Raw genomic sequence first — 25,770 nt, 5'->3', positions numbered from 1 at the left:
GACTGCAGCATGTCAGGCTTCCCTGTCCTTCACTATCTCCCAGAGTTATTCAAACTCAAGTCCACTAAGTCAGTGATTTCATCGAACAATCTCATCCTCTGTCGTCCCCTTCTCCTCCTTGGAATATACATTATAAAAAGTATAATATTAGTAGCCCATTCCTTTTTATTACTGGGCCAAAGCCCATTGTGTGAATGTGACATGGTTTGTTTAGACATTTACTACTTGAGATTATTTGGGTTATTTCCAGGGTTTGGTTTTATTTGGCAATTATGAGTAGAGAAGCTATAAACATATGCATACAAATTCTTAGAGTTCTTGATTTCTTATTTCATTTGGGTTAATGCCTAGGAGCTAGGTTGTATGGTAAGGCTATGCCATACTGTTTTCCAAAGAGGCTGAAACATTTTGCATTCCCATCAGCAATACGTGAGACTTCCAGATGTTCTGTTTTCCTTGTCAGCAGTTAATAATTATCAGTTTTTGCTTTCATTTTCAACTGTTAGGCTGTCTAATAGGTGTGCAAAAGTATTGCTTTGTGGTTTTGGTTTAAATCATTACACCCGCAATGACTATGATGTTCATCTTTTCATGAATTTGTTTGCCATCTGAATATTTTCTTTGATGAAAATCTTTTCAAATATTTTGCCCATCTTATTTGATGTTTGTTCTATTCCTATGGGGAGAAGGCAATGGCACCCCACTCCAGTACTTTTGCCTGGAAAATCCCATGGATGGAGGAGCCTGGTAGGCTGCACTCCATGGGGTCGCTAAGAGTCAGACACAACTGAGCGACTTCACTTTCACTTTTCACTTTCATGCATTGGAGAAGGAAACGGCAACCCACTCCAGTGTTCTTGCCTGGAGAATCCCAGGGACGGGGGAGCCTGGTGGGCTGCCGTCTATGGGGTCGCACAGAGTCGGACACGACTGAAGCAGCAGTAGCAGCTATTCCTAGGGAGTCTTGAGAGTTCTTTGCATGCTTTGGATAAAAATCTTTTTATCAGATGTATGTTTTGCTAATATTTTTCTACTGGTCTATGACTTGATTTTTAAGCTTTTTTGTTTTAAAACAAAGTTCTCCTTCTGATGTTTCTAGGACTACTACAAAGTGGTTTAATAAGCTTAGGCATCTGAAGTGAAAAGCCCTTATGACCTGTTTACAATTGCAGATGGGGCTTCCCCATTCTTTCAAAACCCTCACTGACTAATGGCTTCTGGTTAAAAGTAATAACTGGGTTCGTTCAGCCTCTGACATTTTAGGAAGCTGCGCCTGAGTGCACTTCTGAATCTCCTCCCCCGGGGGCTCCTCCTCCCCTCCTCAGAGGATACATTCCCCTCAGCTCCCTCTGCCCTGGTGGCCAGAGCAACGCAGCCCCCGTCTCTAAGTCAGGAGCAGCCTGCCGAGGGGAGGGTACCAAGAGGACTGAGAGGATGGGGAACTTGCTGCCAAGGGAAGACAGGTGAGTCCAGACTCCCTAAGGGGGAGCAGGAGAGATGGGTTGGGGCAACAGGGCCAGAAAGAGAAAAAGAGGTTTGCTCTTTGGGAGAAGGCAACCAGGTAAGGGATTGACAAGAATGAAGTGCCTACTACATGCCAGGGATCATGTTCAGTTCCTTATTGGTTGGCCTTCTTCCCAGAATCATAGTAACCACCGGTGCAGAACAGCTGAAAGGCAGGACTTTATCAAGGAAGTTCTGTGCAGGCTACTCTAAGAAACAGAGCAACTTTCTGGGGCAGGAAGGGGATACTCTTTTGAGCTCTTAATGCCCCACAAACAGCATAAAAACACCACCACCCTGGTAGCTCGGCTGGCCTGCAATGAAGGAGACCTCAGCCTGATTACTGGGTCAGGAAAATTCTCTGGAGAAGGGATAGGCTACCCACTCCAGTATTCTTGGGCTTCTCTGGCAGTTCAAATGGTAAAGAATTCGCCTGCAGTGCTAGAGACCTGACCACCCACACCAGTATTCTTGGGCTTCCCTGGTGGCTCAGACAGTAAAGAATCTGCCTGCAATTTGGAAGACCTGGTTTTGATCTCTGGGCTGAGAAGATCTGGAAAAGGGAACAGCTACCCACTCCAGTACTCTTGCCTGGAGAATGTCATGGACAGAGGAGCCTGGCAGGCTACAGTCCATGGGGTTGCAAAGAGTCAGACACGACTGAGTGACTTTCACTTCTCTTCACTTCAAAGCTTGAAACAGCAAGCTTTCTGATAGTATAAGACCTTAGCTGGTATACAATCCTTGCAATGGGTGAGCAGGGGACATTGAAATTGGTAGGGAACTTGGCTTAACTTTTCTAAACCTTAGTTTCATTATTTTAAATGGAATTAGTAGCACAGTACTTACTTTGGAGGATTCTAGTGTGTGTGATGCTAGCATGGTACCTGGTATGTCAGTTCAGTTTAGTTCAGTCGCTCAGTCGTGTCCAACTCTTTGTGACCCCTTGGACTGCAGTATGTCAAGTTTCTCTGTCCATCACCAACTCCCAGAGCTTGCTCAAACTCATAGTACACAGTCAGGTTCAGTAACTAAGAGATACTAGTTAGTTTGACTATCACCTTCATTAACAGCAGCCACTATAAAAATGGCTTCCTTGGTGGCGCAGATGGTAAAATTGACTGCTTGCAATGCTGAAGACCTGAGTTCGATCCCTGGGTTGGGAAGATCCCTTGGAGAAGGAAACGGCAACCTACTCTAGCACTCTTGCCCGGAAAATTCCATGGATGGAGGAACCTTGTAGGCTACAGTCCATGGGGTCGCCAAGAGTCAGACATGACTAAGCGACTTCACTTTCTTCCTTTTTCTTTTACTGTAAAAATTAGTATCACTCTAAACAAAGGAGTCCCTCCAGTACAAAGTGAGATGGTGAAAATCAGTTAGCTGGGGAGGTGAAGGGTGGTCTTTACAGGATTATGTTTGGTGTCCCAGAGCTCAGTTCATGCTACTGAGATCTTGAACGTAGGATCCAAAAAGCTACCTGGCAAAAGGAGTCTTAGCAAAGCCATGGAATGTCTCCTGGCCCTCCATGAGGGTCAGTGTTTTCTAGGACTTCTCTCCAGATACTCCCAACCCTTTGTCAATCTGAAACTCTTGCATTCTTCTATCTGATTATAAATCCCTATTTTTATGTCTAGACATGAGGTCGTCAAAAGTAGAGACTGTTTCTTATTCATCTTTGAATTTGTGTTTTCTAACATTGTTTCTGACATAGAAGAAGCACTCAATAAATGCTGAATGAATGCTTGTAAACCTAAATAAATGTCTTGAAAATAAAAATAAAATAAAATACTGATATGATGGACAGAAAGTTAAGATTGATGTTACATCTCTAATTTTGTTCTTTAGACCCTTGGTAAGACAGCGAAGGATTGTGACATTAATACATGTTTATTGTAAAAGAAATTGGAGAATAAATAAAATATAAACAAAAAAAGTAAACTGGAAAATTGAAGAACTACTTACAACATTAGAAGTGTTATCTTTATTTTACTGTCTTTATTTATCAGAGATTTGTATTTCTTCATCTATGAAGGGCTAGTATGCCTTCTGCCAATTTTTGTTTTGGATTTTGGTCTACTTTCTTTTATTTATTGTAAAAGATATTTTTACTTGAAGAAATGAGCATTTTTTCATAAATATTACAAAAAAATTATTTTTCCAGTCCATGTGTCTTGTGTTATACAGAATTTTTGTTATTCTTATATATTTAAACATAATTGCATTAAATCTAGAAAGCTTTTTGCTTTCTACCAATTTATGCTTTAAATTATTTCCTCATCCCAAGATAAGACAGATCCACAGTATAATTTTCATAGTTTTATTGCCTTACATTTTAGCATCATACACTTATTATATGATGTCAGATAGAAATACATATTTTTCCACATAATTACTCAGTTGGCCCAGAATCTTCATTTTTATACTGATTGAAAATATCTCCCTTAATATACTCAAAAGTCATATTTACTTGGATCTGATTTTCAACTTCACCCTTACTGCCTGGTTATCATCCAATCAGCACACTCCACCTTTTCTCTCCAGATCAAAATTGTTACAAAAATCCAGGAAATTCCCCTTCCTCAGGCAGAATGGCACCAATTCCCTTCATGAAAGGAGTTCAGAGTCTCAGAGGATGAGTCTGCCAGAAGTAAACTCAGTTTTCCCACTTACTCTCATTTATCTGTCCTCAGACAAGTTGCATAAGCTTTTTCATCTCAGTTTCTTCATGGACAAGACATAGACTCATAATGTCTACCTCATGGATTTATTCTGGGATTAAATGAAATATAACATAGAAAATGTATCTGTTACTTACACTTAATAAGTAGTATGCTTAGTAAGTAATGTATATATAAAAACAAGTAGTATTTATAGTTCGTGTGCCTATATATATAGTAAGCACATAGTAAATTGTGCTTAATGTCTAGTTTCTTTTTCTCTATACCCCACACTCCCCACAAATCAAAGGACAGTTACACAGAAACCCAACCCAAACCTTGAGTCAATTTCTTTTCTTTATTTCATTCTTTCCTTCCCTTTTATTGTGTGCTCTCTGCCTCGGTACTTCTTGTGAAAACTGCAGTGTACATGAGACAAGGCCTGGGCCCTTCTCAGTTCCTGAGTGCAGTCCCTGAAACTGAGCTGAGCAGACAGGCCTCTCTGTGCACTGACATTCTCATGGTCATAAGGATGCCTGGATGTTTGGGAACAAATGATTGGGGCCTGGTTATGTACAGCAGTTGTTGGAGAAAATTGGCGGTGGGGAGCTGTTGCAGCGGCAGTGGAGAAGAGGTCGAGTCAAGGACCGATTGGGGTGTTCCATTAACAAATGGAAGGGCAACAAGAGAAAGCCGAGGCAATGCCGGGGTTTCACCCACAAGTAGCAGAAGTGAGGAAAGCTGGAAAAATTATCAAGCAAGGTGGGAAGCCTGGAGAGCAAAGACTTAGCTCATTCTTGATATGCTGAGTTTCAGGTGGCAGCAGAACACTCAAGAGACACCCTGGAACCTGAGAAGTCAAAGCCCCAAACTGAGAATATCCAGGTGAGACCAAATCCAACAGCAATTCTCCCAGGCTTTACCTGTGAGGAATGAAGTGTGTTAGGTCTTGGGCTGCACACACCCCAGAATGGAAGACCTTGCTTCAACCCAACAGCAGTTGTAACAATAGTAAATGCAAAGACAAGACAAAAGACAAAAACACTCTGAACCTTTAGACAGGAGATGAGGCATTTTGCTGGGAACCTGTATAGCCCATAGAACTGGAAAGAAGACCCTTATTTCCTGTTGTCTCTTTATCTGTTAATCTCATGTCCCTTTCTTCTCCAGCCCCATTCTGGCCATTTCATTTTAAGCTCTGAGTTTCTATTTCTGAGGTAACCACATTCCCCATATGGCTACAGTTGTTGAAAGTTTTGTGGCGAGAGACACTTGTGATTACCATGATGCTCTTAAATGCAGTCTTCCTCATCAGTCCCTTCTGATCAGGTCTTTTTCTCCCCTTAATTTTATTTATTTGGCTTTGTTAAGTCTTGGTTGCGGTATGCAAACTATTAGTTGTGGCGTGTGGGATCTAGTCCCTGGTCAAAGATTGAACCTGGGCCCCCTGTGTTGGGATCACAGAGTCTTAGCCACTGGACCTCTAGGGAAATCCCCTGACCAGGACTTTTGAGTGTCAAGGAATCACTAAAATATGAAATGAATGTCCCTGAATCCAAGAATCCCAAAGTATGGTAGAGCCAGTTGTTCAGTGGCTTGAAGAGTTATCTGCACTTTTCCCATGGTTTCAGGAGAAGCTTTTGAAAAAGCCACTGCACAGTCAAAGCCTACATAGGCACCCCCCCTAAAAAGGATGTTTTCCTTCAGTACAAACAAAGGCTCATATATTTGGTGTATATCACTGGACACATGCTAAAGTAATCAGTCCAAATGATGAAATAGACAAGTAGGGCCATGGGCATTATAAGGAGGGAGAAACTGGGCAGACTTCAGGGGCTAGGGAAGCTTTGTGTTAAGAGAGAGGAACCTGGAATTGCTAGCACGTAGCCCACATTGTAGGACTTCCCACATGGCTCATTTGGTAAAAAATTCTCCTGCAATGCAGGAGAACCAGGTTTGATCCTTGGCTTGGGAAGATCCCCTGGAGAAGGAAATAGCAACCCACACAGTATTCTTGGCTGGGGAATTCCATGAACAGAGGAGTCTGGCAGGCTATAGTCCATGGCATTGCAGGAGTCAGACACGACTTAGTGACTAAACCACCACCAGCCCACGTTGTAGAGATTCATCTGGTTTCAGAGGAGGTTGTCTGAACCCAGCCTAGACCAAAACTCCAAATTGAAATGCAAAAATACATGGCAGAAAAGTTAACTAGGGGAAATAACCAGTTTAAAAATAGCTTTTGTCCATATTTAACTTTATTTGATCCTTACACTTAGGGCAATATATTTTTGCATTCTAGGCAAGAACACTGAAGTGAGTTGTCATTTCCTTCACCAGGGGATCTTCCCAACCCAGGGATTGAACCCCAGTCACCTGCACCGGCCCGTGGATTCTTTACCACTGAGCCACCAGGGAAGCCCTTATATAGCTACCTTGGGGTCAGTAAGGCAGATCTGATGATCTGAGCCAGTTAGAGTTGCTCTGTTCTTAGCTACTCCTTCATTTATCACATACTTATTGAAAATATATTTACTATGTGCCAGACACTGTAGCATATGCTGGCAATCTGTGCCATGATGAACAGACAAATATGATCCCTGACCTTGTGACATTCATGTTCTAGTGTAGGATATAGACCAATGAGCAGACAAATGTTAATACAGTAGTTCAGTCACTCAGTCATGTCCGACTCTTTGTGACCCCATGGACTGCAGCATGCCATACTTCCCTGTCCATCACCAACTCTCAGAGCTTGCTCAAACTAATGTCCATCAAGTCAGTGATGCCATCCAACCATCTCATCCTCTGTCATCCCCTTCTCCTCCTGCCTTCAATCTCTTCCAGCATCAGGGTCTTTTCCAATGAGTCCATTCTTCACATCAGGTGGCCAAACAACCCAAGTTTCAGCTTCAGCATCAGTCCTTCCGATGAATATTCAGGGCTGATGTCCTTTAGGATGGACTGGTTTGATCTCCTTGCAGTCCAAGGGACTCTCAAGAGTCTTCTCCAACACCACAGTTCAAAAGCATCAGTTCTTCGGTGCTCAGCTTTCTTTATAGCTCAACTCTTACATCCAAACATGACTGCTGGAAAAACCATAGCTTTGACTAGATGGACCTTTGTCGGCAACGTAATGTCTCTGCTTTTTAATATGCTGTTTAGGTTGGGCATAGCTTTTCTTCCAAGGAGCAAGAGTGTTTAAATTTCATGGCTGCAGGTACCATCTGCAGTGATTTTGGAGCCCAAGAAAATAAAGTCTCAAAATTAATAAATATATTAAATATTAATATAAATTAATATTGAATTAATTTAAATAGGAGTATAAACAGGAGAAGTTCAGAGTGCAGCAGGAGCCTATGTAAATATTGCCTAATCCATGCCTAGAAGAAATTTCTAAAATGTCCACACACTTTTACTTAGACTTCCTGGGGATAACTGTGTACCCTTCCTCACAAGAGGCCACATAAATTACTGGAACTGGGGATGAGCAAACCTTTGCTAGGAACACAGCAGCAAGTTCCTTCTCTGATTAAGAGTTGATAAGGTCATATTTCCAAAGGTCCAGTTAGTGTCGTGGGAGGATGAAGGCATGATAGATGTGTCCAAGTCACCTAGAATGAATAGTGTCTTGGGGGAGGGGAAAAAACGCTCTTCCACAGAAATGACAAAGGGAAGGGAGTCACTGTAACAAAGTTGCAGAAACTAAACTTGTGATATGTATCATTTCTTGGGTATTTTAGATGCTCGGACTGCCACATCGCTGAAGCATGTTTCTGCCTTCCGTGGTGAGTGGAGAACTCTTCAGGGGTTATTTTCTGTAAGTGTAGTTTCAGTGTGGTGTTTGCTGTAAGTTACCTGTGAATTTCCCACTGTCTGTGGCCACAGTGGAAGCAGGCACTAACATCTGAGAGTCAGTCAGAGAAAACCACACTTCAAGTTTGGTGAGAAACAGGAACAATAGTCTTATGGGTGGTTACACACCCTTTAAATGGGAAAGCCTCAGAAGCAAGGATGAAACTGGCTACCGAAGTAGAGAAGCCCCTTAATCACACTGCACATCCCAGCGAGCTCCTGGGACAGAGGCACAGAGAAGGCATAGCCAGGATGGTGTATAATTCATTGTCCAAACCAGAAAACTTCTGCAAATGAAAAGGAGGCTAAAAATAGTTTAGGGTCACTAAGTGATTGATAATGACATAACTAAACTGTCTATGCAAACCAGGACGTATGGTCATTCTCCTTTGAGCAGATGTTGCCCTTGTTCCCTGGGATGATAACTGGCTGCCATGATATTTACACTGTGTTTTTCTGAGGGCTCGTGTGGGAGGTGTTGGCTTGCTGGCTTGATTGTTTGTTTGGATATCACAGATTGAGACTGAGGTTGAGATTGTATATAACAATGGCTCCTTAATATAAGAGAAATTGATATTTTGTCAGGAAAGAAAACTCCAAAAATGTTACCTACATCATCACCATAGTTCTCTACTTATAAGTCAATTCCATACCAGCCTGAGAAAAGGGAGAAGGGAGGTGAAAGAGGGAGAGAGAGAAACACAAAGGAGTAGATTCCTACTCAGTCTTGTTTCCAGTTTTCCTTTTTTCCTATCCTCTTATTTCTCTGGCTGAAGGAGGTGTTATAAAAGCCTTATAACTTAAACAAATGAATTAAACATGAGCTTTTATAGTTGAGTATAACTCCCTTTGAGAGTTTCTGAATAATAAAACAACCAATTTATTTTCTTTTTCTTTTACAGGAAAAAAATACACATTTTTGAAGCAAGACAAGATTCCCGAAAGCAAAGTAAGTCATTGCTTTCACATCATTTTTACTTTTGACAGACTTAGCTTTTCTTCTTCCCTCTGCTCCCAAAGCACCTTGGGCATACATCAGGTATGATACTTACACATTTGCTGCCGATTGTCCAATTGCATGTCCATCTCCACTGAACCAGGAGCTCACTGAGGGAAGAACTGACTTGTTGATCTCCATAGCCTTCCAATATCTCCTGAGGTCTGCTGGCTGAAGGAGTTAAATGGGAACAATAAAAGCCAAAAGTGGAGGCACAAGGCACCTGTAAGAAACTGCAAGGAGGCCAGCGCAGGCACAGAGCACACGCAGGAGGAGCAGGACCTTGGGATCAAGTTTCTTGTTAGGATCTTTTCATCTTTCGAGTTACAGGAGGTGCTGAATGGCTTTAAACAAGGGCCAAGTATGGTCATATTTGCATTAAAGACATCACCCAGTCTTCTGTTCAGAGAACAGATAATAGTAGAGAGTGGCATAAATGGATGCTGGAAGACCACTCAGGGGGCCAGTGGTGATGGAAGCAGGGTTGCAATGAAGGAAACGAAAGCATTCGAAGGAGAGGGCAGTGAATGACTGGTGTCCCATCTAACTGGGAGATTGGGGACGGGGGGGACAAAGTACAGGCAGGAGGACAAGGCCACAGTGTTTCTAAAGAAGAAAAGGAAACGAGTTTTGCTTTTGCCTTCCTGGGTTTAAAGAGGAGAGCCTGGTTCATTCACCTTGAATTTTAAAAACGAGCCCTGTAGGTGTGTAAAAAAAAAATAGTACAGCCCTCCCACCTCTAAGCACTTCACCCAGGGGAGCTGCGGGTGTCAGGAAACCCCAGTCTCAATCAAAGCAAAACAGAAATAGGAATCGACCTCTAATGGTAGAAATAAGACCTCTAATGCCAAAACTCACAGACACTTTTTTAAAAATTCTATTGAAGTTGTTGACTTACAACACTGCTTTAGTTTCAGTTGCATTTATTTTTACACATCAAGATGATCTAGTTCCTCTCTGTCTGTCACCATACAGAACTATTAATGCTATAGTTCTAGTCACAGTATTCCCTATACTGCACAGTATGTCCTCATGCCTTATTTATAATTGGATGTTTGTACCTTTTAAGTTCTGTTACCTACTAGCTCGTACCCCCACCTGCTTCCCTCTGGTAACCACCAGTTTGTTCTCTGAATCTATGAGTCTGTTTCTGTTTTATGGTGTTTCTTCATTTGTTTTTATTTCTAGATCTACATACGAATGAAATCATATGATGTTTTTCTCTCTTTGACTTCACTCAGCATAATGGCATCTAGATTCATCCATGTTGTTGCAAATGGCAAAATTCCATTCTTTTTATGGCTGAGTAATATTTCCTTGCATATACATATACCACATCTTCCTCATCCATTCATCTATCGAGGAATACTTAGGTTGCTTCCCTATCTTGGCTTTTGTGAATAATGCTGCAATGAACTTTGGGGTGCATATATCTTTTCAAATTAACACTTTTGTTTTATTCATATTAATACTCAGAAGTGGAATTTCTGGATAGTATGATAGTGAAGTGAAGTCGCTCAGTTGTGTCCGACTCTTTGCGACCCCATGGACTGTAGCCTACCAGGCTCCTCCGTCCATGGGATTTTCCAGGCAATAGTACTGGAGTGAGTTGCCAGTTCCTTCTTCAGGGGGGATCTTCCAGACCCAGGGATCAAACCCAGGTCTCCTGCATTGCAGACAGACGCTTTACCCTCTGAGCCATCAGGGAAGTCCTTGTATGGTAGTTGCATATTTAATTTTTTTAGGAAACTCCATACCGTTTTCCATAGACACTGCAGCAATTTACAATCCCACCAACAGTGCAAAAAGATTCCCATTTCTCCACATCCTTGACAACAAGTGTTATTTGTTGTCTTTTTAATAATAGCCAGAATGATAGTATCATATTAATATTAGTACCATAGTACTACTATATCAATAGCCTGTTGGTAGTGGTTTTAGTGCTAGGTACTGTCCAACTCTTGGGACCCCAGGGACTGTAGCCTGCCGGGCTCCTCCGTCCATAGGACCTCCCAGGCAAGAATTCTGGAGTTGGTTGTCATTGCCTTCTCCAAGGGATCTTCACAACCCAGGGATCAAACCCGCATCTCCTGCATTGCAGGTGGTCTCCTGCATGACAGGGGGATTCTTTACTACTGAGTCACTAGGAAACCAGCAGCAACATAGTATAGTAATATAGTCTAGTTTGAAATCACTGACCATGATACCTCCAGCTTTGTTTTTTTGCCTCAAGACTGCTTGGCTATTCTGTACCTTTTGTGGTTTCATACAAAATTTAGGATCTTTTATTCTAGTTCTGTGAAAAACAGTTCTTCCAATTCATGAGAACAGTATATCTTTCCATTTTTTGTGTGTCATCTTCAATTTCTTTTATCCATGTCTTACAGCTTTCAGAATACAAAAGTTAGATTTATTCCTAGGTATTTTATTCTTGATACAATTGTAACTAGGATTGTTTTCTTAATTTCTGATAGTTTGCTATTAATGTTTAGAAATGCAACAGATTTCTGTGTGCTAATTTTGTATCGTTGCAACATAATGAATTTATCTGTTAGTTATAACAGTTTTTTTGGTAGAATCTTTAGGGTTTTCTATATATAATATTATATCATCTGCAAAGAGTGATAGTTTTATTTTTTCCCTTATAATTTGCATGCCTTTGTCTGTTTTTCTGTTCTGGTTGCTGGGGCTAAACTTCCAGTATTATGTTGAATAAAAGTGGTGAGTGTTGGGCATATTTGTATTGTTTTTGATCGTAAGGGAAAAGACTTCAACTTCTCATCACTGAGCATGATGTTAGCTCTGGGCTTGACATATATGGCCATTATTATACTGAGGTATGTTCCCTCTGTATTCAGTTTACTGAGAGTTTTTATCATAAATGGATGTTAAATTTTGTCAAATGCTTTGTTTGTAACTGTTGAGGTGATCATATGATTTTTTTCTTTCATTTTGTTTATGTGGTGTATCACATTGATTTGTGTACATTGAATTATCCTTGCATTCCTGGAATAAAGTCCACTTGACCATGGTATATGATCTTTTTAATGTATTATTGAATTTAGTTTCTTAATATTTTGTTGAGGATTTTTATATCTATATTCATCAGGGAAATTGGCCTATATATTTCTTCCTGTGGTATCTTTGTCTGGTTTATGGATCAGGGTAATGCAGACCTTGTAAAATGCATGTGGAAACATTCCTTCATCTTCAATAGTCTGGACTAGTTTGAGAAGGCTAGGTATTAACTCTTCTTTAAATGTTTGATAAAATTCACTTGTGAGGCCATCCGGTCATAGGCTTTTGTTTGTTGGGAGTTATTTTCTTTTATTACTGATACAATTTCTTTACTATTAATTTGTCTGTTCATATTGTCTCTTTCTTTCTGATTCAGTCTTGGAAGATTGGATGTTTCTAGGAATTTATCCATCTCTCCAGTTAGTTTTAAGCTGATAGTCACTTAAGTTTGAATGTATTCTAAAAGCACCACATTTTTACCACTCCTCACCTACGGAGTGGTAAATGTTATGTTTTTGTCATCATATTTCACATTTTTATTCTGTGTATCCCTTACTCTCTTACTGTAGTTGATTTTACTACTTTGGTCTTTTAAGCTTCATATGCGCTTTTTAAGTGGCTGATAAATGGCTTTGCTATATATTTGCCTTTACCAGTGAGATATTTTCTTTTGTATATCATCTTATTTTAAGTTATCATCTTTTCTTCTCTGCTTAAAGAAGATCCTTAAATATTGCCTATAAGGTCAATCTAGTGGTGATAAACTCCTTTACTTTTTGCTTGTCTGGGAAATTTTACCTTTCCTTCAATTCTGAATAATAACTTTGCTAGGTAGAGTTTTCTTGGGTTGTAAGGTTTTTCCTTTCAGTAGTTTAAATATATCATGCCACTCTCCTTGAAAGTTTCTGCTAAAAAACCAGCTGATAGTCTTATAGGCGCTCCCTTGGTGTGACTTCCTATTTTTTCTAGCTGCCTTAAAATTCTCTTACTTTTCCATTTTAATTATGATATGTCTTGGTTTGGATCACTTTGGGTTCATCTTGTTGCTTCCTGGACTGGGATACCTGTTTGCCTCCCCAGATTAGGTAAGTGTTCAGCCATTATTTCTTTAAATACATTTTCTGCCTCTTTCTGTCACTCTTCTCCTTCAGGGATCCCTAAAATGTGAATGTTAGTATGCTTGATGTTTTTTTCAGAAGTTCCTTCAACAATCTTCATTTTTTAAAATGCGCACACCTATCTCCAGGGTACAGTGATGCCATGAGGCTTCCATTGAATGCTCTTGTTTGCTTACTGAGCTGGTGTATTTCCCTCTTTGCTGAGTGGCCAAAACCTGCTGGTTTTAAGTATATTGACTTTTTAGCAATCGGCCTGCTTTTGTTTGTTTCTGTCACTGTTCTCAAAAATGGTTTAGTTTGAGAGTTTCCTTTTCTGTAGAACTATTCTTGAGCACCAGCTTCTACTCCACCATCATCCCCTGTCACCTATAGCAGAAATAGCCTTCCTCTGCCTTGTGGGTCTCTCTTAGGTCCTTGTCTGCCTCCTATGCTAGCCTATAAGCGACTTGAGGACAGGATCTGTCTCTGATTCTTTTTTTTCTCCCTAATTCTTGGTACACAGTAGGCATGCCCTGGTGGCTCAGTCAGTAAAGAATCTGCCTACAATGCAAGAGATTACCTGCAATGCAGGAGACCCAGGTTCAATCCATGGGTTGGGAAGATCCCCTGGAGAAGGAAATGGCAACCTGCTCCTATATTCTTGCCTGGGAAATTCCATGAACAGAGAAGCCTGGCAGGCTACAGTCCATAGGGTCACAAGAGTCAGACACGACTGACTAATCACCACCACCGGGCACGCAATGAATTTTGGGTAAGGAAGGACAGAGAAGGAAAGGAGTGAGAAAGGGAGGGACGTGTGATTTCCTGTCCAAAACCCACTGAATGTCTTTCCTTCCACTTAGCCTCTCAGCACAGCTTTGAGTGTTTCTTGTTTAGATGACCCTGTTGCTCCCCAGGGATGTGTTGAAGATCAGGATAGCCCAAGAAGGGCTACCCTAGCTGTACCTTGGTTTTCTGGTTGCTTATCTTTCAGTGCCCCTCTTCTCCCCTCCCAGAAATCTCCCCATGACCTGAAATTCATTAAGTGTATTTTCTTTCTCCAGATGAAGAAACATCATCTGCTCCCATCCAGGTAATGCAAACATCTCTGAGACTTTTTCTGAGATGACAGTAGAAATGTAGCCACTTCAAGTACAGGAGAAGACCTCCAAGACCCCTTATGACCTTAATATTGAATCCTTTAGATGCCAGTGCTTATGAGTCCAGGGACATATGCAGAGTCTGGTAGCAGAAGCTATGACCACTTCAGTTGCACAATTTATTGAAAGGAACTTATATTTATTGAGCATTTAGTTTATGCCAGGCAGTTTATGCCAGTTTATGTGGGCTGAATGCTTCACATGTATCATCTCATGTAATTGTCACAACAACACTGTAAAATTGGTACTATTATTTTCCTACCCATTTTATAGAAGGATTAAGTGATATTCCCTCAAAGCCAGACAGCTGACAAGATGGCAGGAGCATGGATCAAAAACAAGTCTTTCTTCCAAATCCATACTCCTTCTCCTGTCCCTTGCTGTTTTGCTGTTTATCTCCTGAAATTTCACTGAAGGAGACCTTCTCTTAAGTGAATTCTCCTTTAATAATGCAAATATCTCTAGAGTGGGTGGTTAAATATCATAACCCAAGCATTTTAAGCTGTCTTTAGATTGTTCTCTTATACAAGGATGGATGCCCTCACGGTCTTGAGACTTTGGGAATTATATAGGGAGGTCACTCTGGGACATGGGGAAGAGAGGACATGCCTGAGTAGGCTGAATTCTCTGAGTAGCATGGGAAGTCTGGCAGCTTGGGCTAGTGGTTGGGGTGGGGCAGCCATTTAAGAAAAATAAACAAGAGGTGAAGGGGAAGTGGTCAAGGAGGACAGACTTTGCCCGAGGCTGAGCCTGTGTTGAGATGAAGTAGAAGGAGAATGATGAGAGGCCAAGTCTTAATGCTGGCTCTCTTTTACCCAGCAAGAGAATGGTGACCACGGCTCCTCGGAGGATCTGTGCTACACCCTCATCAATCACAGTGTCCTCGGGAAAAGGCCGTGGGGAATCTCTGCTGAGGAATCTTATGAGAACGTTTCCCTGGAGGCTGAAAGGCCCAGAGCATCACTGGGAGGAACCGAGACTGAGTACTCACTGCTTCGTGTGCCCTCCACCCCTAAGCACCCATCCTCCCCAGAGGACGAGTATGAACTTCTCATGCCCAACAGAATCTTCCCTCACTCCCTGAAACAGCCACATCCACTTGCGCCCCCTTCTCAGGCTCAGTTTTCTCATTTCTAATGAAGCGACTGGACCAGCACTTAATTTGTTGTTGTTGCTCAGTCACTCGGTCATGTTCGACTCTTTGCCACTCCATGGACTGAAGCATGCCAGGGTTCCCTGTTCCTCACCATGTCCCGGAGCTTGTTCAAACTCTTGTCCATTGAGTCCGTGATGCCATCCAACCATCTCATCCTCCGTCGTCCCCTTCTCCTCCTGCCTTCAATCTTTCTCCGCCTCAGGGTCTGTTCTAATGAGTCAGATCTTTGTATCAGGTGGCCAAAGTATTGGAGCTTCAGCCTCAGAATCAGTCCCTCCAATGAATATTCAGGATTGATTTCTTGTAGGATTGACTGGTTTGATCTCCTTGCAGTCCAAGGGACTCCCAAGAGTCTTCTCCGACACAATTCAAAGGCATCAATTCCTCGGCACTCAGCCTTCTTTATGGTCCAACTCTCACATCCATACATGACTACTGAAAAAACCATAGCTTTGACTATACGGATCTTTGTTGGCAAAGTAATGTCTCTGCTTTTTAATATGCTGTCTAGGTTTGTCATGGCTTTTCTTCCAAGGAGCAAGCGTGTTTTAATTTCATGGCTGCGGTCACCCTCTGCAGTGATTTTGGAGCCCAAGAAAATAAAGTCTGTCACTGTTTCCAGCAATTAATCCCAGCAAATAAACCCGTGAGTGGGGAACTTTGGTTGAAGCAGGTCTGGGTGACAGCACTTTCAGCTTATCTCCCCCTGCTCCCAACACACACATAACAGCTCTTTCAATGGAGGTCCCTGTAGAAAGTGGTTTGCAAACCTCAAAGCCTCCTAAATCCTCCTTGATGTCCAACATCCTAAGATCACCCAACTATCCCGAATACTCACTCTTTGAGAAGGATGTGACCATCTTTGGTTCTACGTGGCTTGGGATATGGGCCATTCTACTCAGTGGTGGGAGGGACTCCCTGGTCCCCTGCTCCTTTGTTCAGGTTCTTCTTACAAAATGTCTGTGTGATTGTGCTCTGAAGTCACAGGGAAGATTCACCCCTCATATTAAAAGCCCCCAGGGATGGGGGAGCCTGGTAGGCTACCATCTATGGGGTTGCACAGAGTCGGACACGACTGAAGCGACTTAGCAGCAGCATGTTACCCAAAGGGCAACCTCATTCCACATATGTCTGTGTACCCAACTCCTCGCTTATAACCTTCCAAGTAGGTGCCCATGGCATTCCTCTCACTCCATGCCTCTAAGCAGTGTCCTTTGCCGTGGGGGAGGGGAAGGAGAGAGTGGAATGAATTGGGAGAGTAATAATGACGTATATACACTACCATGTGTAAAGCAGATAGCTAGCGGGGCCCTGCTGTAAGTGCAGGGAGCTCAGCTTGATGCTCTGTGATGACCTAGAGGGCTGGGACGGCAGCGGGGAGGAGGCTCAAGAGGGAAGGGATATATGTATATATACAGCTGATTCACGTTGTCCAGCAGAAATGGACACAACATTGTAAAGCAACTGTACTATAATAAAAATAAATGTATGTTAAAAAAATAATAATAAGTAGTGTCCTTTGCAGAGTGTCTTTGACTCATTGACCCTGGTGCCTTGGTTGGTTAAATTGGTAAGTTCCAGGCCAGATTTTTATATATACTTTAATCCATATTTTTTAACTTTGTATTTCTCCCTAGAATCTTAGGAAAAATCATAGCATCAGAGAAAGACAGACTAGAAAGGTCATTGGAGATCCTTTAATTCCATTATCTTTTTTTGGCCCAGAAACGATAAACTAGCTCACTGAACGCTGCAAGTGAGTGGCAGAACTTTACCTAGAGCCTGATTTCCTGGCTTCCACTTTGGTGCTCTTCCAATATACTACACAGAAGGGCTCTACTATACTGTATGTGTGTTATATACTATGTCATGTATAAACTATGAATAAAGTGTCACACTGGAAAAATCACACACACACACACACACACCTTCTCTAATGAGCATGTCTCCCTCTGTCTCAATTATTTACTTTCTCTTCTTTCTTTTAGTGTTTCTAGAATTATGCCCAGCCCTTAAAACAGGGTCAGCATACTATGGCCCACAGGCCAAATCTGGCTGACTTGCTATCCTGGTAAATAAAAGCTTGGCAGCTCACAGCCTGCTCATTTATCTATGCACTCGCTGTGGCTTCTCAACTTCTGGAGAGCTGAATTGTTGTAATTCACACTGCGGGTCCTTCAAAGCCAAAAATATTTATTTGGGAGCCCTTTTCAGAGGAAAAAAAAAAAAGTTTGCAGACCCTTTTCTTAAACAATCATATAGATAAACTAAACAAAAATGTGTTTTGGGTCTTGGTGTAACCATAAGAGTTGGTGCTAATAAAATGGCATGGAAATATTAAACCACAATTTAGGGTGAGAGCAAAAACAATCAGCAAATTAAACTATTTCTATATGCACACCTGTGCTCTCAACTTCCCGTTTTATTTAACCCATAACCATTGTCCTAATTTGAGGGATGTTAAAATAGTAAGAAGCTTGTTGAGACAAGTAGTAGATGCATTATGAGTTCAATCACCTTTTTGATCCCCAGTGAACCAAAGTTAAACAGTGTTGCTATTTAAAATGTGCTAAGTGCCCTGTTGGGATAATCCAGTGACTTAAGGTTGGATGTGTCAACACAGGTTTGATGAGGTTTCAGTCAGTCCATGATCTTGAGCTAAGCCAATCACATCTTAATATCGTGTCCTCTGCTAACTTCCTAGTTTCAGCAAAATTCTTCCACATGGAATCCTAACTCGACCTTTGGCCGAGATACACTCAATTTCAAAAGGAGGCATGCGTGGTAACGGAGAATACAGTACAAGATGTAACGCGGCTTAGGGCAAAGAGTGCGCATGCTAGAGTCAGACGATTAATGATTTGAGTCCTGGTTTCATCTCTTCCTCAATCTGTGAACTTGAGCGTGTAAGAGGCTCAGCTCCATCACCCACAAGCAGGAGGATTTCATTCAATGTGTGTACATTATCTGCCACAGATTACGAACAAATTTTGCCAAGAAGCAAAAGGATACAAAAATCTTTATCATGTGTAGAGAAAAATTTGCATTGATGTGTCTGGTGATTCAGGGCCACTTGGCAGTCTTCCTTCAAGGCAGACACGTAATTACTGGGGTCTACACAGGGATTTTTCACTTAGAAATTGGACCACTGTGGAAGTTGATTAGTAAGTGTTTGTAGTTACAACATAATAAGTTATAGTTGTTTGGGTCTTACCCTGTAAGAGTATTATCTGTCCCAAATATGCTTTATTTGGGGAACATATTGAGTATAAATGCTTAAACAAAGAAAACTGTCTTATAATGAAATTTAAAGGAATTATGAAAGGGAACTATTTTTGAGTAAGAGAGTCTTTGAAATACCTACTATGGCTGTATTTAATGCTGATCTGTTTCCATAGATTTCAGGATTTCTAATGAAAGCAGTGTACTCTTTTTACCGAAGATGTACCTTCAGACACACACACACACACACAAATTTGTATACAGTTTCATTTGGGGATGCAATCCCTAAATGAAAGAATTCCTGTTCTTGATAAGAAACTAAGCCTGAAAATTTAAAATGCTCCCTTAAGTCACACATACAATCGGAAAACTCCCCTCCCCCATGCTGATCTTAAAACTACACATAGCCACAGTTCAGAGGCATATGCAGTGTCTGCAGGCTTTGTGGTTTCTGCTTTATGCTCACACTAGTAGCTATAAATAATCTCTTAGTCTGTGAATAAATTCTTATGTTAGAACACAAGAGAGGTACAAGAGAAGAACAAAGATAGGTCAAGAAAATCTACCGTTGACAACAAATAAATTGTTTTAAATAAATAGCATTATTCAAATGCTAATGCTTTTAAGACAACCTTGGGTGACAGGGGCTTCAACTATGGAAGGAATGGAAGGGTGTAGGTAGAACAGGAACGTTGAGGCCCCAAGATTTCACAGGAGCCTTCAGAGGAAAAGGAGATTCTGTTTACATTTTATCTGACTCTGTTCTTTTCCAAGTCAACCTACTGAGTTCAGAAAGCTAGTTGTGAGCCACTTGATCTGAGTGTGCCTCGGATCTGTCAACTGTTAATTGGATCTGTGTAAGTTCCACTTTCCTAACAGAGGCACTTGGTAAAGTGTTGAGTGGTCATGATCACCCCAGAGAGTCTTGCTCAGTCTGATAACCCACCTCTCAACCCATCCCCTTCCCTACCTCCTGTGCTCTTCATGAATTTCCAGAATGTAGCCAGGCCTGACCCTATAGCCTGCATGGCCCTGGAGTGCCCACCAGTTGGAGGCCATTGATCAGGTGTTTCCTACTAGCCTGGACTTTGCTCCCCACAACTGTGGGATTCTGGGCTGGTCCTTCCACCTTTCCGTACCTTGGTTTCCTAATGATAAGATTAGAAAACTGCCTTCTGCTGCTAAGAGGATAATGAACTCGGATCATAAAGGAAAAGTTGCTGCTGGCAATGTAGTAATTGTGTGAATAAGCTTATTTTGAAACAATAATGGGAGCCGAGAGGGGAAGATTTATAGAGACTTCTCCCATTTTTCGCAGCACTAGACTTTGAATAAGGCAGGAGTCCATATCTAAAGGGAAAAGATGAAAACATGTGTCTCATCCTAAGACACAAACATGTAAAAAGAAAGAAAATGTGTCTACTCAAATCCCACCATTGCTTCAAAGTTCAGCTCCTGTCCTACTTGCTAGCAAAGCCTCCTCCAGTTAAACTAGACTTTTCACCCTTTTCTCTGACCATCATACAGTCCTACAGTTTATCTTTAACATCTTGCTTTTCCCGCTGTTTCCCATCTCATCTGTGCAGAGCCTGACTCGCTAATAAGACCAGCAGTTTTTTTCCTTCTTATCATTCTCATCTTCATTAGTATATTCTGTAGCCTTCTGCAACTCACATCATTAAAAACAATCTGCAAAACTAAGTTAAACTGAAAGGCAGAAAAGAATGGGACATGGCTAGAATTTTCTTTGGAGATGGGAAGAGGGCAGGTTCCACTGATCTGTTGTGTACTATCTGTCTGTACTTAAGTGACTCCCAGTTTTTCTTCTCAAGTCCTTCAGTGAGAGATTTCCCTGTGGCCCATGAGCTAGGACTCCATGCTTCCACTGAAGAGGGCTCAGGTTCGATCCCTTTCAGGAAACTAAGATCCTGCAGACAGCACAGAGAGGCACCCCCAAAATAGTTCACTTGGGAATTCCCTGGCTATCCAATGCCTGGGTTCCATTCCTGGTAAGGGAACTAGGATCTCACAAGCCTCAAAAAAAAAAAAAAAAAAAAAAATGCTGTTATACCACAGATATTTGTTGAAACCTTCTTATGCACCATGTGGTATGAAGATGTGTGGGAGCCAATCAATTCATCTCCTGTAGCATAACAGCCCCCAAACACCTCAAAATGCTCTAATCACAAAGTTCATTTCTTTCCACACCATTTGGGCAGAAGGGTCAAACCAACAGAAAATCCTCTCTATGACTTTCAAGTGGTCAAAACCTGAGGCAAGGTGCTTGCATCTTGGTGGTTTCCAACAGAGAAGGGAAGATCAGAACCAAACCCAGTCCTGCCTCCAGACAGGAACCAGCCCTTTCTTCCAGCCCCAGGCTCTTCAGACACCTGGTCATGCCCACGGGGCCCCAAGGGAAGTGGCGAGAAGAGACAGCCCCTCTGTAACAGGAACAGGGAGAGGAGGACCCAGCCCAGGCGGGTTCAATCTTATTCACTCAGAAGGGGAAGCTGCCCTCATGAAAAGGTCGCTTCCAACACCAATTACTGCAAGGACACGCCAGTCCAAACCCAGGCCCTGGAGAGTCAATGCCTACAGAGCAAACATTAATACAGCAAAATGGCAGCAAAAAATAATTTATTGTCAATATTTTAAATCCTCTCCAAAGAAGTTCTTCATTATTTTCTTAAAAGTACAAACATGAAAGTTTAGGTTTGACATATAAAATATAAAGAGGAAGAAGGGAAATTCACCTGTTTCACTAGTTTGAGGAACAATGCTCAAAATGAGACACCGAGTTACAATAAACATATCTTCCAATTAAATAACAAAGCACATTCACATTATCCAGAGTCCTGGGTCTTAAAGAGCTCGACAAATCTAGCCTGAGATGCACACTCTGACACATCCCCTTACACAGCTGCCCTCCCCTGACATCATCCACCGGGGCCAGTTGAGATCGTGAGGCTATGAACCTCTCATTACATGACCACAGAACTTGCCTGGAAATTTTCCAGCAACGTTATTTTCCTAACAAGACACTCTGTTCCCTCTTGACAGGTAATTCTATGTCTGTAGGCGACCAACACAGTCCCTCTTGTTCCCCCCAACCCTCACCTGCCAAAGGATCTGGCATTAAACTTCCAGCAGTTTAGTTCTGAGAGTGGTTCTTCCTATTTCACAACCATCTTCAATAAGATACACAATCAGTGCTTGAAGACACTGAGTCCTACAGGAAGGCTAGTGACCCCAGATAACAAAAAGTCAACATGAACTACCTCTAGCAGATGGTAAGCAGTCTTAACGATTGTCTGATGGAAGCTGATGAAAATATAAATGGACAAACTATCCAAAATGAAGAGCCATGTGTTCAAAATTCACAGGGACCTGTGTCTCCAAAAGAGGTGTTCAGGAGACACAGTAATTATGCAGGGAAATAATTAAGAAACACACATCTCATTTCTGTAGTGCTACATAATGCAGTAACATTGGGTGACGTGCCAAGGCTGGTTTCCTGAGATGTGACAAGTCAACGTGTCTTGGAAGTAGACATGAACAATGTTAATTACCTTTGACAAAGTGCACGCCTTTTCCTCACAGCCTTGTCTGGAGGTAGGTCAAATGTAGGGTTGAGAGGGAGGAGAGCGACTGGCTGAACTCTCCCTCGCTTGGCCTCTCCCTGTTCTCTCTCCTCCTACCCAGGTTGGCGGGATCCTGCCTGAAAGAACCCCTTGCCCTAAAAAGAGCATGTCCATTGTGGGTGGAGGGACCTCCCCCTGCAGGTCTGCCAGCCGCCCCACCACATCACCCTATACGGACCCAGCTGGGGCAGAGCTGGAGTACTGTTTTGTTAAACACTGAAGCAGACTCTGTAACTGTGCAGAAGCTGGAGAAAAAGGACCGCCTCCATGCCTCTCATCATTTTGAGTCCTTCCATGTTAATTCTCAGGATCTCTTCTGTAAAGTGGAATGAACTCTCCGCATCCCAAAGTTCAGCAGAGTGCTACTGTCAGACATAGATCAACCTTCATCATTCTGAAAAGGAAATAGAAACAAGAGTCACCGTTTAAAAAAAAGGCATAATTATTCTAAACATTTATGTTTTTATTTTATTTCACTGGGTTTGATTATGAACTCCAATGTAAAACTGGAATATTTGTAAACTCTTAACAGAGGAGATTTACTCTCCAGGTAACATACACACACACACAGGTTCACAACTCCTGAATTCCTTTCAAAAGGAAATAACAGATCGGGTTTAGACCTGGGTAGTTAAGTTGGGGATCCCCCCCTGCACTGGGGATAGATAAAATTTTGCTTTGTTTTTGATTTTTGCTGCTTTTTGTTTAAAACTAAACAGGAACGAGGAAAGTTGAGGGTAGGTAAGCTCTTTCAAAACTGTAAGACAACTCCCACCACATTTAAAAAAAAAAAAAGGAAATAACACATTGTTTGCTTATTTACTTTGGCATAATTCATGATAAATAACATTTTGACGAGGGCTTTTGGATGCAAAGGACATTTTAACAGTCAATCTTTTTTCCATTGTCTAATCATAAAAATATTTCTAAATTTTCATTTTTTTTAATATAAGCACAATATACAGTGAGAAATTCTAATGAGGGAAATGGTGCAGAGCTGGCCTAAGGCCGAGGCATTTGGGCAATGACTGAGGACAAGACACAGGGAGCCCACGTACTCCACAGTGGGGTTCTGGTGGTTGATGTTTGAGGCTGGATCTTCCTTTGCTGTCAGAATCTGTCCTGTGCTTTGTAAGAGGTTTAAAGAATCCCTGGCCTCTGGCATCCTAGATGCTAGGATCCCACATACACTCCCAACTGTGACAATTAAAATGTCTCCGGACCTTGCCAAATACCCCTGGGGGACAAAACTGCACTGATTGAGAAGCAATATTCTTTGGATAAACTCTGCGCTTTCTGGGGAATCTGTAAACAACCTCAATGGTTGCCCTTGACACCCCAGGTAGTCTTTTCAAGGGCAGAATGCACACACTGGCCTCTCTGCCAGCAGTCCATAGTTTACCCCAGATTTGTAAAACAAGATTCATCATTCTCATTGCCTGGAACTTTTTCCTCTTCTCTCTCACACTGATCAGTTTTTGCTTTTGTTCCTTACTCAGTCTACCGGTTGACTCCTTCACAGGTCAGAAAACAGTACAAAATAACTACCCCACGTCCAAAATAACTCACAAGGTTCAAAATAAGTCATACAGTTGTTTTACACTGTAAAACATATTTCCCCTCCTTATCTCAAGACCCTACCCTCCACTAGATGAAGAAGCTCCAGGAATAGGGGGATGGGGAAGGAGCAATCCATCACCCAAAAAAAAATTCCCTTAACCTTGAGGACATTATGCTAAGTGAAATAAGTCAGATAGAGAAAGACAAATATTGCAAGATCTCACTTACATGTAGAATCTCCAAACTCATAAAAAAAGAGATCAGATTGATGGTTGCCTCTTGAGAGTCCCTTGGACTGCAAGGAGATCCAACCAGTCCATTCTAAAGGAGATCAGCCCTGGGAGTTCTTTGGAAGGAATGATGCTAAAGCTGAAACTCCAGTACTTTGGCCACCTCATGCGAAGAGTTGACTCATTGGAAAAGACTCTGATGCTGGGAGGGATTGGGGGCAGGAGGAAAAGGGGACAACAGAGGATGAGATGGCTGGATGGCATCACTGACTTGATGGACATGAGTTTGAGTGAACTCTGGGAGTTGGTGATGGACAGGGAGGCCTGGCGCGCTGCGATTCATGGGGTCCCAAAGAGTCGGACACGACTGAGCGACTGAACTGAACTGAACTGAAAAGGCAAGGTGTGAAGGAGGAGGAATTGAATGAAGGTGGTCAAAAAACACAAACTTCCTGTTATAAATCAGTCCTGGGAACAAGTTCTCACAAGGGGAAAAATAGTTTTGTAACTTACAAGATGATGGCGATGGACGTTAACCACACTTATTATGGCAATCATTTCACGATATACAGGTTGGGTCACTATTCTGTAACCCTTAAACTTACACTGTCTTATTTGTTAATTATATCTCAATTAACACTGCAAGAAAATATAAATTTAAAAATTCCCTTATGACTATAATATTAAAGGAAGTTTTTCTTTGTAGAAGGCATCAAAATGCTTGCAGTTAGGTCAAGCAGTCATATTCCCCAATTAGAGAATGAAAAATACACAAACAATCCCTTAGGGATCCAAATTACAAGCTAATTTAAGGTTCAGGTTCTCTAGCACACACGTTGGAAATTCCAAGGAACTGCAGACTGGCCCCAGGGAATCCTTGGAATCCCTGAAATTGTAAAATTCTGTCCGGGGTGAAGAGTGTGTGCATTTTTTCCAGGGAGACATTACACGGCTATCTCCAAATTCTCTAAGGGGCATTTGAACCAAGCAATTTTAAAATCCACTCTGCCTTTTGTAGAACAGACTTGTGGCTGCCAAGCGGGAGAAAGGCTGGTGGAGTGATGGATCAGGAGTTCGGGGTTAGTGGATACAAACTATAATATAGAGAATGGATAAAGAACAAGGTCTTACTGTATAACACAGGGAACTCTATTCAATATCCTATGATAAACCACATGGAAAAGAATCTGAAAGAGAACATATGCATATAAATAGATATGTGCTGTGCTTAGTCGCTCAGTCATGTCCGACTCTTTGACAGATAGATACAGGTATAACTATGTCACTATACAGCAGAAATTAGCACAACATTGTAAACTGACTATACTCCAATAATTTTTTTTAATGGCCAAAAAAAAAAAGAAGCTTTGCTCTTTGAAGAATTAGAACATGATCTTTGTGGGAAACCAGCTGCCTAGCTCATCGCAGAAGGGGCTACCCTGCCAAGCCCACAGTGCCTGGGAACGTGGGGGCCGGCCCCAGAACCCCAGGCCCTGCTGGTCCCTCCTGGGGCCCCTCTGGTTCCTGCCACCCCTCTCCGCCCTCCCTCTGGATTTGCCCTGAGTTGCCCCTCTGCCTCCCTGCCCTCTAGACTCTCTTTGTCCTTGCTTGCTTCCCAAATGGTCACTGTCTTCCCTTCTATTTGAGAGGAAACTGACACTCACACTCCTA

At 41.9% G+C, this 25,770-nt stretch overlaps 2 protein-coding genes across 2 annotated transcripts in view; one reads left to right on the top strand and one right to left on the bottom strand.

The window, feature by feature from the left end:
- Window positions 1-1,017: 1,017 nt before the first annotated feature.
- GCSAM (germinal center associated signaling and motility) lies at window positions 1,018-16,956 on the top strand. The gene is made up of 6 exons (XM_019979145.2): window positions 1,018-1,463; window positions 4,980-5,048; window positions 7,907-7,951; window positions 8,921-8,967; window positions 14,195-14,223; window positions 15,110-16,956. Exons 1-6 carry the CDS (start codon window positions 1,435-1,437, stop codon window positions 15,425-15,427), a joined length of 537 nt encoding a protein of 178 aa, XP_019834704.1. The 5' UTR covers window positions 1,018-1,434; the 3' UTR covers window positions 15,428-16,956.
- A 4,332-nt stretch (window positions 16,957-21,288) lies between these two features.
- C1H3orf52 (chromosome 1 C3orf52 homolog) overlaps window positions 21,289-25,770 on the bottom strand; it is a 41,483-nt gene continuing 37,001 nt past the window's right edge. The window contains exon 6 of the mRNA XM_070787682.1: window positions 21,289-22,703. Within this exon, the coding sequence (XP_070643783.1) occupies window positions 22,699-22,703 (5 nt within the window). The 3' untranslated portion in view covers window positions 21,289-22,698. The remainder of the gene's footprint in view (window positions 22,704-25,770) is intronic.

The sequence above is a fragment of the Bos indicus genome, chromosome 1, assembly GCF_029378745.1.
Source record: "Bos indicus isolate NIAB-ARS_2022 breed Sahiwal x Tharparkar chromosome 1, NIAB-ARS_B.indTharparkar_mat_pri_1.0, whole genome shotgun sequence".
Taxonomy (NCBI): Eukaryota; Metazoa; Chordata; class Mammalia; order Artiodactyla; family Bovidae; genus Bos; species Bos indicus.
Note: the sequence above shows the minus strand (reverse complement) of the source record. Positions and strands in the feature narration are given on the sequence as shown.